At 36.5% G+C, this 13,871-nt stretch overlaps 1 protein-coding gene across 1 annotated transcript; it reads left to right on the forward strand.

Annotated features, from left to right (window-relative positions):
• The first annotated feature begins 1,103 nt into the window (after window positions 1-1,103).
• LOC110595862 (dynein light chain 1, cytoplasmic-like) lies at window positions 1,104-1,635 on the forward strand. Its single transcript, XM_021713781.1, has one exon. It carries the CDS (start codon window positions 1,104-1,106, stop codon window positions 1,356-1,358), a length of 255 nt encoding a protein of 84 aa, XP_021569456.1. The 3' UTR covers window positions 1,359-1,635.
• The last annotated feature ends 12,236 nt before the right edge of the window (window positions 1,636-13,871 follow it).

A 13,871-nucleotide genomic window follows, 5' to 3' on the forward strand; every position in this document is an offset into this window, starting at 1 on the left:
ATTCTTCGATTTGTATAAAGTTGAAGTAGTCTCTTATGAGATCATGTGTTAGAGCCAATATACCACAGGTTAGTTCTGCTGGATGACAGGGACATCACATAAGTTCTTATTATGAATATCAAGACAGATTTTGACTTGAGTCTGAATTTGTTAAATTGTATGCATTAGCCTCTCTATGGCATTCATAACCATTAATATGGGGGAAATAATTTCACTCATCAAATTGAATCTTCACGTCCTAAGACACTACAAAGGGAAATAAAAAAGGTCAGAAATTTCATTAGGATAGTCAGGAAAGCATCTCTATTTTCTGTTTAATGGAATAAGACAGTCAATGGCTAAAACAGTAAATGGACATACTACAATGAGTCATTATAGTACCCTCACATTTGCAGCTGAGAATAGTACAAAGAGTGTAACATTATATACGTAGTATAGTAATTAAATGAAAACAAGCTAGGGGTAGCAGCCGGAATCCCTAAAACTGACTGCTTTTCCAGATTGAAGAAATGGAGGATGATAGAAATGGAAGATGTCCCTCATTTGTTCCACCAACCTTTCCCCTGACTAGACTGCTAATTATAAACCCTTTACTATTCTTAAGCAAAATATGCCTCCCTCTATCCAGCCCAACCCACCTAAGTTCCTTCTCTTCCCTTCTCTTCTTGGTGCCAAATGGTCTATGGTGAAGAGAAAACACCCTGACAGCAATAACTCATCTGTTTTACTGGTCAACAAAGGAGCAGGTAGAATCTCAAGACCTGATAATGTTTTCCAACTGACAAGTAAAAATACTCGCAGATGATAGCACATAGTTTAATGTCATCAAACATATTTACTCTTCTTTAGAAGATTATTTTTCTAGGCTTAGCAGCCATTTTTGTGTGTCTCTAACAGCTTCTATTAGAAAAGATACTTCCCTTCCACACAAGTCATCTACAAAGATGGCACAATCCTTTTAATTGCTATATTAACACAATTTTAAAAACAACTTGAGATGCGCCACGGCTTTGGTAGCGGTGGTAGCTCCTGCTAGGCCTCAGCTGTGCTAGCACTTCTCCCCGAGACCATGATAGTGAGCCAGCCCGTTCTCCACGGTGACCATGTGTGACAGAAAGGCCATGATAAAAAATGCAAACATGTCGGAAAAGATGCAACAGGACTCGGTGGAGTGCACTACTCAGGTGCTGGAGAAATACAACTTTGTGGTAAACATCAAGAAGGAGTTTGACAAGTATAATCCCACCTGGCATTGCATCATGGGGAGGAATTTCGGTAATTATGTGACACATGAAACTAAACACTTCATCTATTTCTACCTGGGCCAAGTGGCCATTCTTCTGTTCAAATCTGGTTAAAATCAGGGACTGTGCCACACACCCAGTGATCCATCCGAAAACAAGGTCTGCAGCCTAAATTCCAAATACCAGAGACTGAAATTTTCAGCCTTGCTAAGGAAACACCTCGATCTTTGAACTTTTATTGTGCTTTATACAGGGCATTCTCTGTACTAGTTTGTTGTGGTTCTAAAACAATTAGCAAAACTGCTTACATTTGTATTTATTCGATTCCATACTTCTGCCCATTTTTTTCTCTCAAAATCCATTCCTTTAAAAAATAAATCTGTTGCAGATGTGAAAAAAAAAACAACTTAAAAGACAGCTAAAACTTGACATATAATTAAAAACAACTGAAAACTTAACTACCCTTTATTTTCTCTTATTTCTGAGTTTTATTGTTTATTTTATTTTATTTTTTTGAATTGGAGTCTCACTCTTGTTGCCCAGGTTGGAGTACAGTGGCATACTCATGGCTACCGCAGCCTCGACCTGCTGGGCTCAGGAGATTCTTCTGCCTCAGCCTCCCAAGAAGCTAAAACTACAGATGCACACCACGATCCCCCGCTAGTTTTTTTTATTTATTGTAGAGACGTGGTCTCATCAATTTGCCCAGGCTGGTCTTGAACCCCCAGGCTCAGGCAATCCTCTTTTCTTGGTCTCCCAAAGTGCTGGGATTACAGGCTAAGCCACCGTGCCCAGCTTATTTCTGAATTTTAAAGAAGTTTGCTTCTAAATTATTTCAGACAGTAAAACTTGGAGTAATTTCTTGACTAAATTGCATTTCTTGAATGATTTATGCTTTTAAACATATTTTCTCCGCCAGCCACAGTGGCTCACACCTGTAATTCCAGCACTTTAAGAAGCCAAGGCAAGGGGACTCCTTGAGTCCAGGAATTTGAGACCAACATAGGCAATATAGTGAGACCTCATCACTACAAATAGTCAAAAAATTAGCTGGGTATGGTGATGTGCACCCATTAGCCCCAGCTACTTGGGAGGAGGAGGTGGAAGGATCACCTGAGCCCGAGAGGTCAAAGCCGTGGTGAGCCACAATTGTGTCATTGCACTGCAGCCTGGGTGGCAGAGTGAGATCTTGATTAAAAAAAAAAAAAAACTTAAGGAAAAAACAATATGGCTAAATACATGTCATCTAAATAACAAAAGGAAAATGCAAATAGAACCTATAAGTATACAAGAACTAAATCATGGGACATGCAAGTCTGAGTCCTAATCAATGTGGTTTTAAGACAGAAAATGTCAGTGAGAAAAAAAGTCTTTTGACAATGTATTGTATTTGACAGGCAGTGAAAAAGCAGGGTTTTATTTAGTATAAGTTCTAAGGCAATGCACATTGTGATGAAAATGTTGGAGAAACAACCTGGAAAGAGAAACTCTCAAATCAGTGGATTTAATACATGATTTCTGAAAATCTACACTGATAACAGCAGAAGGTTATGACTCCACTGCCAGGGAAGAAGTGTGATGATACAGCCCAGGCATTACATGAGGGAAATCTAAAAAGCACAGCATTCCTACTTTTTGCAGTTTACTGATGAAAATATATTAATTGCAAGGGGCCCATCTATTATACTGGGGAAACACAATAGCACGCTAACTGGAATCAAACCAGCAGCTGTTGAAGGACTTGACTTTCAAGTATTCTGGTATTGTCAATTGCCAGTGATACCATCATCTTGGCCAATCTCATCATCATCAACGTCATCATGTGGTGGTGACCATCACTAAATTACTCAAGAAAGGATAAAGACAATTTAGCTAGCTAAACAGGATGTAAAAAATATAGCCTACGCAACAATCAACCTATCTGCTCCAGAAGATATTTCGTAAAGCTATCAATGTCTTTTCTCACGTTGATTTCTTGGAAGATAATCTATGTCATTTTATTGGACCTGTTGTTTGCATATGGTAGATAATATATGTATTATAAATTATAATATATATTTATATTATACATTTTTACACTATGCAAATATTAAAGTCAATAACTATGATTCAGCAATCCCAATGACTGGGTATATATCCAAACAAAAGGAAATCAGTATTTTGAAGAGATAGCTGCACTCTCATATTTATCACAGCACTATTCACAATAGTGAGGATATGGAGTAAACGTAAGTGCTCATCAGCAGATGAATGGATGGAGAACATGTGCCATATACATACAATGAAATACTATTCAGCCATAAAAAAATGAAATCTTGTCATTGGCAGCAACATGGATGAAACTGGAGGACACTGTGTTAAATGAAATAAGCACAGAAAGATAAATGCCACATGTTCTCACTCATGTGGAAGCTTAAAAGGTTGATTTCTCAGAAATAGTAAGATAGCAGCCATTAGAGGCTGTGATGGGAGGGGGAGGAAGGATGGGAGAAATTGGTTAAGAGGTACAAAATTATAACTAAGTAGGAGGAATAAATCCCAGTGTTCTATAGCACTACAGGACTACAATAGTTAAGAATTATTTATTATATATTTTCAGAGAGTTAGAAGAGAGGGTTTGACTGTTTCTAACCCAAATATGTGATTAATGTCTGGGGCATGGATAAACTCATTACCCTAATTTGATTGCTATACATTATATGTATGGAAACATTACTATGTGTTTCATAATTATGTATAAGAGTGTGTCAATTAAAAATCAAGAAATAGCTTATAATACTCAAGATGGAAACAATTATTACAATGTAGGCTAATGATACAGCCTTGGAGTTTTTTTAAAGTTCATATTGAAAGAGATCTTGGCTCACATTCTACCAGAGAGGCGAAGAGATTTGCCACGTTACATAATTACAGAGCCTTGCCCACTACCTATCATGTCAACAATCTGTCATACTACTTACCTCCTAAAAACATATGGGGAAAATTATGTTTGACAAAAAGGGTCAGTAAGATAACACAATTTCAGACAAATCAGTTTTGATTTGCTCAGATTGAACTATTTTCACATAATAGCATGGTTTTATTAATATCAGCACTATTTAGTGTTTGTATGCTTTAATGGGAGTGATTTGATCTCTGGTGTATATTGTTTTCATTTTATAGGCCAATGGATCGAGTGGTCGTAGTCAGTGCAGCATAACAGCTGATATTCCTAGTTTTCTGACATATTCAAATATACAAAGTAATCTAAGTCTAATAAAATAGAAGTAATAACTTCAAAATGTAAAATAATGAAATATTGCAGATCTCCTTTCTGAAATGTGACATAAAGAAGTAGCTCTCTTCTTAACAATGTTTAGGAGTACACAGGAACATAGGCATCTCTGTAGTGAGAAGGGGTAGGCCAATCAACATACGAACTGGATGTGATATAATTACCAAGTACTGTGAACAAGAAGCAAGCAACCCTCAGAGGGACAAGGGGATGACCTCGGTGTTAATAAAAGCTTGAACAGCTACCTAGCTCAGATGATAGTTAAGGAACAAAAGTGAGAACTTAAAAGTACACTTATTGTTTTAGAAAGAGTATAGAAAATGCCTATGGTCAAATGGAAGAAATTCAGAACTAAAACCTAAAAATGAAGGGAGACACCAGGGAGAGACACATATTTGGAAACAGAGGAGAAACAGAAACTCTTGCATCAGAAAGAGATAGCTTTAGGAGGAATTGAGGGCAGATTTAAAAGGAGGAGGATAAAGTATCCAACTGTGGAGGAAGATGTGTCATCAGGATGACCAATAAACTTGCTCTATTTTTGTGGATGTTCATGAAGAGGCATCTTTGGGCAACTAGTTTTCAAAAGACACCCTGACAAAATAATCTTTAAAAAACAGACAGGTATAACTATTTAAAGTAATCCTCAAGGAAAGAGTTGGAAGAGACATAAGCAACACCCAGACCCAATTCTTGTTATTATATAAAAAAGGGTTTTAGGCAGTGTGCAATGGCTCACACCCATAATCCCAGCATTCTGGAAGTCTGAGGCGGTAGGATCACTTGGGTACAGGAACTCAAGACCAGCATAGGCAACATAGCGAGATCTTGTCTGTATAAAAAATTAAAAATTAGCCCAGTGGGGTGGCATGCACTTGTAATCTCAGATACTTAGGAGGTTGAGGAAGGAAGATTGCCTGAGCCCAAGAGAAGGAAGTTGTGCTGTGCAGTGTTCATGCCACTGCACTCCAACCTGGGTCACAGAGTGAGAACCCTGCTCAAAAAAAAAAGTGTTTTACAGAGGAGGAAAAGCTTCAAGAGTTTATATTACATGCAAAGATAGAATAAGTGCTAGAAGATTCCATCTTCCAACATTATTTCTCATTTAAGACTAAAATCTTGGGTTCGAGAACAGCCCAGGCAACGTGGCAAGACCTCGCCTCTACAATAAATAAACAATTAGCTAGGTATTATAGCTCACGCCTGTAGTTTCAGCTACTTAGAAGACTGAGGCAGAAGAATCACCAGAGACTAGCAGGTTGATGCTAGGGTGGCTGTGAGTGTGCCACTGCACTCCAGTCTGGGTGACAGAGTGAGATTCCAACTCAAAAAAAAAAAGACTAAAATCTTTAAAGGCATTTCTCTACAGCAACCTAAACTCATCTCCATCAAAGTCTAAATATATTTCTAGAAGGGCTCAACAACAATGGCCCACGTTTTCCCTGATTTAGTGACAGTCCTCAAGAGTAAAGTGGTAGCTTTTAACAAACATTTCTAAGGTGACCAGACAAGAAGCAAAACAGGAAGACAGTGTAACCAATTAAAACTTCAGAGGACATTTAGATAAAAACATGAAACAGGACCAAGGTTCTTAGGTCACAGCCTTCAGCTGCAAAACAGTTCCAGGGGACACGTAATGACCAGAAGGAACCCAGAGTTCACATCAGCAAAGCACTGTTAAGTTCTCTGCTCAATTCAGTTTCTCAGAAAAAAAGCACTAACCCCAAGTGCAGCCACACTGCAGCTGGAGGCAACCTCATTCTTAAGGAATGCCTAAACTGAGACGAGTCCTAAAGGGAACCATCCTATCATCTACATTTTCTGAGAAAGTAGCCAAAAGAGAAGTTAATGTTATGTGTCTAAGATCATAAAAAAAGTCAATACTAGAAACAAGATTTAAATTTGAGAGTTTTGTACAGTGATTAAACAAACTAATGATTAAGGATGGTGCTCATTTCACATATGCAGCTCTGTTAGGCTCCTCAGTAAACTTGTAAGAACATGAGTTCCACCCTCTTCAGCAAAGTATGACTCCTTTCCCACTCTGCACCTCCTACCATGGACATATATATACATTTATGCAAATATTAAAGAAAACATACTTCTGGAAGATATGAATTTTTATATAAAAGTATGTCTTATGAATGTAAGAGAGAAGGAGTAAAAAGATTGCTGTAGTTTCTTTTTAAAAAAGGAAACAAAGGTTATTTTACAATTAATACTTACTCTGATATGTATATGTGTTTTAGTAAATCAAGTTTTTGACAATGGAATGTATTTATTCATGAATTATTTTTATCCTGTTACCTATGTCCAGTGCAGTACATTTTCAAATCAGTTGCTTTTATAAAATGATATTTCCTTCATTAGTCAACTTCTTGTTTGACAAGTTTGATTCTTAACAATTACTAATACTAGAAATATATTTTATTTTGATATTTCTTTTCCATGTGGAAGGATTTTATCCATTTTATTCCCTTTATACTTGCTATAAGGCATAGGTGAAATTACCTGATACTTTGTAGAAATAGCAGCTTCTTTTACTTCTGTTAACTCTAGGAAACCTTAACAACTACTGAAACAGAGTCTTCTCAGTTCTCATTAAGAGTAAGTTTGGATAGAGACAAGTGGAGGTAGAGAGAAAGAGAATGGGGAAGGGAGAAGGGCCTGGGAGCTGAGTCATGAGGAGACTCACAGTTTTGGGCATGAATAAAATTTGTCAAAGGAGTGGGTGGGATTACAAATAAAAGCTCTAAAATGTACAATATATACTGCACAGTTTTGTCTTGTGCTGGCTCTGATTTGGTCTTAACTGACATGCAGATGTGAAAAGACGTCTCTCTTGTGAAAACTTTTATCTGGAGTAGCAATGGAGGTAGAGTATAATGTTAATTTCTATTTCCACTTGAAACTATATATATATATATATATATATGTGTGTGTGTGTATGTGTGTATATATATATATCATAATATATATGATTTATATCATATGTATATTTCATCACACTAAAAATAAAACCAGATAATTTTTTTTAATTAAAAAAGGTTTTTGAGACAGGGTCTCACTTTGTTGCCCAGGCTGGAGCCCCTGGCACAACCATAGCAGACTAAAGCCTGAAACTTCTAGACTCAAGTGATTCTCCCACCTCATCCTCCCAAGTTGCTGGGACTTCAGGCACAAATTACCATGCCTGGCTAATATTTTAAGTTTTTTTGTAGAGATGGGTTCTTGCTATGTTGCCCAGGCTGTCTTGAACTTTTGGCATCAAGCAATCCTCCTGCCTCAGACTCCCAAAGTGTTGAGATTACAGGTATAAGTCACTGTGCCCGGCCCTAGAACCAAATAATATTTAATCAATCATTTCCTTCATTACTCCATTTATCTGCCATGTTCACCTTTGCATACACATTCTCAATAATCTTAGCTAGCATTTGACACTGATTGTGCTCCAGATCATATATGTGTTAGTCATATTATTTACTAAATGGAAAATCTTGGAATCTGCAAAACTAAAAGGAAAGAAAACTGTAGTGACAAGATTTTGCAAAACGTAAACTACTGTATCTCTATACTTTTTGTTCAACAACATTAAAGTAACATACAAGAAAGCTATGCCAATAATCTGCATTTTAAGTAAAATTCTTGCTTGTTCGGTTTTGGGGTACATTAATTGAAACTTACATATATGTCTTTCACAGATACGATACACACACACACACGTTTTAAAATGTCTTCAATTTAATGGGTATTGCATTGAATTTGTAGATTGCCTTAGGTAAGATGGACATCTTCACAATGTTGATTCTTCCGATCCATGAGCATGGGATATTTTTCCACTTGTTCATGTCGGCTTTGATTTCTTTGAGCAGTGTTTTGTAATTTTCATTATAAAGGTCTTTCACGTCTCTGGTGAAACATAATTGTACACCTAACCCTTAACTGTACCCCACAAAACTATAATAAAAATACTGATTAATTATTAAAAAATAAATAAATAAATAAAATGTCTTCAAATAACTAAAAATTTACGAACAATATAATCAATAATATGACAAAATATTTAATATTAACTCAGCTGGCACTTTCATACCACCTTTTATGATTAAGCACAAGGAGGATAATTTTTGAAGAAATATCTTAATAATCTTTATTTTTTTCCCTTCAGAGAACTAACATGTCTGCATCCTTTCTGTAACCTATATTCAACTGGAAAAAGAAAAGCAGTCCCCATAGAATACTTGCAAAACATCAAATACACGGGAGTGGTAATCAAATGCAATCTAAACAGCCTTCCACAGTGCATATTGCATGAATAACCACTCTCCTCACACACTGACTGGCCTCCTGTTCTGAAGGTGCTCTGATTCAGGTCATCACTTTCAGTGACACACAGTGAAGATCTAATTCCAACACGGGTATGCTCTAAATTTTATTATCTCAATTGGCACTTTCAGGGATGAAAAAAACGCTATTTTGATACCTTATTGCATCTGCAACCTTTGGATTTTACAGATTGATGACAAAGTTTCCCAACAATTTCCTATCTTGTCATGCAAATACATATTTTCAGTCTTCAAAAGCGGAGCTGGGGTTCAATTAGACTTTTTTTCTGTCATGCTAACTAAACTAGTTTGTAAATAACCCTTATTTAAGTTATATGTATCTATGTATCATGCTCTTACCCAGAAAGGGTACATTTCTTTTTTTTGGTCTTACATTTTACAGAACAAAAAACTTTCTGCCCAGTATTCATATCCTTAATGAAGTTAGATTGAAGTTAGAAAGAGGGACTAAAAGTGAAAACATTTGAAGTTAGAAAGAGGGACTATTAGAAAGTGCCACTATTGAAGTTAGAAAGAGGGACTTAAAGTATTGGAAATATTTGTTTTATAGAGACTAAAAAATGCAAGGGATAGTTCCTTTGTTTCGATGAGTAAAACTATTCATTGAGAAGCATTTTCTTTAATAGCTTTTTATACAGTCTCCTTAAATAAATCTACTATAAAATTTAAACATATCGTGGTTAAAATCTTTGGTTCAGAAGCTGCAATTTCACTCCTAAGTATATGTCCACACAAAAACTGTAACAGAATAGTCATAGGGTCATTATTCATAATAGCTAAAAGTTTAAACCACCCAAATGTCCATCAACTGAAGAATGAATAAATAAAATGTGGTATATCTAATACAATGAAATATTATTTGGTCACAAAAGGGCATGAAGTACTGATATATATTACAGTGGATAAGCCTTAAATACAGAATACTAAAGTGAAAGAACCCAGTCACAAAAGTCCACGTACTGTATGATTTCACTTATATCAAGAATAGGCATAGAGAAAGAAAGTAGATTGATGTTTTGATGTTTGCATAGGGTTTGGGGAAGATTAAGGAAAAATGAGAAGTGACTGACTGCAAATAGGTATGGAATCCCTTCCCTTTCCTTCTCTTCCCTTTCCTTACCTTCCTCTCTTCCTCTCTTCCTCTCTCCCTCTCTCCCACTCTCCCTCTCTCTCTCTTGCTTTCCTTCTGAGTTGGGGATCTCACTCTGTCACTTAGGCTGGAGTGCAGTGGCATGATCACCGCTCACAGCAGCCTCAATCTCCTGAGCTCAGGTGATTCTTCCACTTCAGCTTCCAGAGTAGCTGGGACTAGAGTTGTGTGCCAGTATGCCCAGTTATTTTTTAAAATTTTTTATGGAGACGGGTCTTGCTGTGTTGCCTAGGCTGGTCTTGAACTTCTGGGCTCAAGCAATCCTTTCACCTCATTGTATGAATAACCACTGTTCTCACACATTGACTGAGCCTCCTGTTCAAAAGGTGCTCTAATTCAGGTCATCACTTTCAGTGACACACAGTGAAGATCTAATTCCCAAAGTGCTAGGATTACAGGTGTGTGCCACCACACCCAGCCAGAGATGAGGTTTCTTTTAAGATGATAAATTTATTCAAAAATTGATTATGGTGGTGATTGTACAACTCTAAAAACATACTTATTGTATAATTTTAATGCGCTAGTTGTAAGGTATGAGAATTATAACTCAATAAAGCTGTTTAGAAAAAGATTTTTCCCTTTTTCTTAATTTCTTCCAATCTTTTATCTATGTCCTCATTCACAGTGGGTTTTGCAATAGAAATTTCAATGAGGAGAAATGATTTTTTGTGTGTTTTTATAAAACAAGGGTTATTTTGATGAAAATGGAAAAAGTCAGTCATTCATTTTGATTTCTAAGTATTCAAATGACTACCTAAATATCCACCTATTATCTAAGGACTCTAGATAAAATAAAGCTGCAGGGATCGTCTTGTTTTTGATATTTGCACATCTCAGAGAGAATCTCTGACTGTTGTTTACTCTCTGTCACCTTCCCGAACTGAAAACCTCTTCATACTGATTCTGGATTTTATTACAGGGGGTAACCTTTTGTAAGTTCAAAGCCAAGGTTGTGTCGCTTCAGTTCAAATCCAGACTTGAGGCATACATCTTTCAGAAAAGATCCTTCCACACTTGCATCACCAAATGCTCTGACACATGTCACAATGAAGCAACTTTCATTAAGTTACAGCATTGAATGTATGAATGTACCTTCATTTGACGGACTCTGAAAAATTGCTCTATCTTTCCCCATTCCCATGACAGCTGTCACCATGTCACAAATGGAGAAAAGTTTTCTTTTTTTTTAAAGGCCTCTTGCTTTCCTGAGAGTTGTCACCACTAACAGCAACATAATATGCAATGTTACTAAAGGGAAATCGACAGTGTATGGAAAACTAAGAATGCATATATTAGAAAAGCCTACATTTCATTTCTTAAATTGCAGGATAAAAAGAAATAAACAAAGGTATCTTTCTTAATACTCCAGAATATTCCATACAGAGCAGATCTGTTTTGTCTCCAGTATATACGTCACTTCCTAGATTTTGGAGATAGAATTTATCCTATCTAAAACATTCAAAATCTTTTACTTCACACATCTTTAAAGAACAAACCACAAGACTTTGGTGTTAAGCAAAGATGTACCAGATCAATTTGGGAGAGAAGGCAAAGACTTAGGCATAAAACTGTGTAATACAAAATGAGATGCAAACTTTTCACTTGACAGGTGGATAGAAGTATCAATCTAGTATATTTCCTTTTCTGATTTTCAGTAACAATACAGTGAACCAAAGATGAAAAAAGGTGCCCAAGAAAGAATTCCTTAGTTAAAAAATTCAGTCTGAACTGAACAAGGAATTTAGAGTGATCTTTACTCTTTTTACTCAAGAGCTATCTGCAGACCACCAGACTGGCATCATAGGAAAAATAACTACAAATTCAGAATCTCAAGCCCCATCCAATACTACTAAATCCAGAACTGCATTTTGAAACACTAATGTTTGAAAAGCGCTGTCCAAACCATTGCTCTACTAGTGTCACTATCTAATGTTTGGACTCTAGGGCCAATGAAATAATAATTTTTATTGTTAAAAACCAGTAAGTCAAATTAACATGAGAAAAGAAATATAATACAAGATAATGCATACTTCATTGCTAAATTAATTGTAATCTAAAGTCTGAAACATCTGATTTCTCATGTGAAAGCCATGCTAAAGACTTAATATTGATGTCAGGCTAAGAGATATTCTAAATCAATTGATATTTAAGACTACATCATTTGTTAGAGCCTCTGTGGAAAATAAAACCACCTTGTTAATACTGAGTATGAATCTTTAAAGTAGTAAATCAATTTGAAGCATGCTGTGACTTTGCAAAGAAGATGGTGTTTCTAGACTATGAAAGGTAACGAGCTTGTACTGTACTGGTAAGTAATGTAATATACCTCATATTAGTGAGGTACTCCCCCCCACACACACAAACACACACACATAAACTGCTCAGGCAGGTCACATGCATGCCAAATTCAATGATGTCAGTAGAGGACTTGCCTGCCTAATAAAGGGGAAATACCCCTGAGTACTCTGAAGAAGCAGAGTTAGAAGGCCACTGAGCCTGTAGGCTCCAAACAGTAAAGATCATCCCTCTCATCATTTCTTGGGATCACAAGGGGTCAGGACCATTTTACTAAAACTTAGAGCCAATTCTCATTAGTGCTAAGCACCACTACTTTTGTGTCTCTGAATGACATCAGATTCCCCCACAAATCACTCCACAATGCTCAGCTCTTAGATATCAGAAGAAAGAAAAAGCTGTCACCTACTTCGTAAATCTCTCTAACAGACTACTTCAAAACTAAGGTAAGCTTCTGAGTTACCAAAGGGAAGTTAGAAAGGAGAGAAAAGTCAATAGACTTGGGGGAAAGAAATTACAAGGCAGACAGATACTATATACTTTAGTACCAATTTTCTTTTACACATTGAAATGAAAATAGTTCACTAAGAGCTCTTTTGCACGTGGTTGCTATAATATTTACTTCTAAATTATTATCTTTAATAGTAATGGCACTTTGCAGTTATAAAACATCTTATTCCAGAAAGCTCAAAATGTTTTCCCACATATTAATTCAACTCTACTTAGTACTATATCCTAGGGATGGATGGCTGTCCCCATATCTAGAGAGATATAAATGGGTTTCAACATAGTCAGTTTGGTCAATCATTTAAGGCAGGTGAAAAGGAAAACACCTAAAAAATGAGTGACTTGTTGGGTGGATAGACATCCAACTTTGTTCACAAAGGCAAACTGAAGCAAAGACCTGCCTTAGTAGCTAGGTGGTCTAATTACAGAATGTTACCCTCAGAGTTTGCCTCAGTTACTAAGCTCTTTTAAGTTCACATAATTTGGGCTTCACAAAAATATCTGGAAAACTGTCTTGTTCTACTTCATATGGCCTATATGGAATCAACTTAAGTACCACAGCAGTACATTCTGCTGAGGAAAACAGCCCACAGAGCAAAAGGAAGTAGTAAAAAGAGAAAAGCCATCTCAGATCCCAAAGGGGCCTGAAAAACATTTCCCTTCCCTTTCTTCCCCAATACATAATAGTAGAATGCACATATTTTCATAAGGGCAGCAATTTTTTTGTTTCGTTATTGTGTTCTCTTTGTATCCTTGAACCCTAGAACAGCATGAAGTAAATAGTAGAGATTTAATTTTTAAAATGTAAATGAATGAATGAACACAGGCCAGTGGTCCTGAAGATGGTCCACCTGGTAGTTTAGTCAGCTTCACAGGTGCAGAAGAAAAATGACTGTGCCTTAAACAGCAAAGCACTGAGTTCTCTGTTTCTCTGTCAGACACAACTTCTGTAATGTCTAAAGAAAAACCAGATAGAATATACATTGTGTTTTGTAATTAAAAAAGCAAGTGGAGCCGGGCTCGGTGGCTCAGCCTGTAATCCCACGCCTTTGGGA

This window comes from Carlito syrichta, unplaced genomic scaffold, assembly GCF_000164805.1.
Source record: "Carlito syrichta isolate Samal-C Ts95f unplaced genomic scaffold, Tarsius_syrichta-2.0.1 Scaffold93426, whole genome shotgun sequence".
NCBI lineage: Eukaryota > Metazoa > Chordata > Mammalia > Primates > Tarsiidae > Carlito > Carlito syrichta.

Excerpts from the sequence above, each read along its gene's own strand:
- LOC110595862 (XM_021713781.1), top strand. The coding sequence starts at position 1,104 with ATGTGTGACAGAAAGGCCATGATAAAAAATGCAAACATGTCGGAAAAG.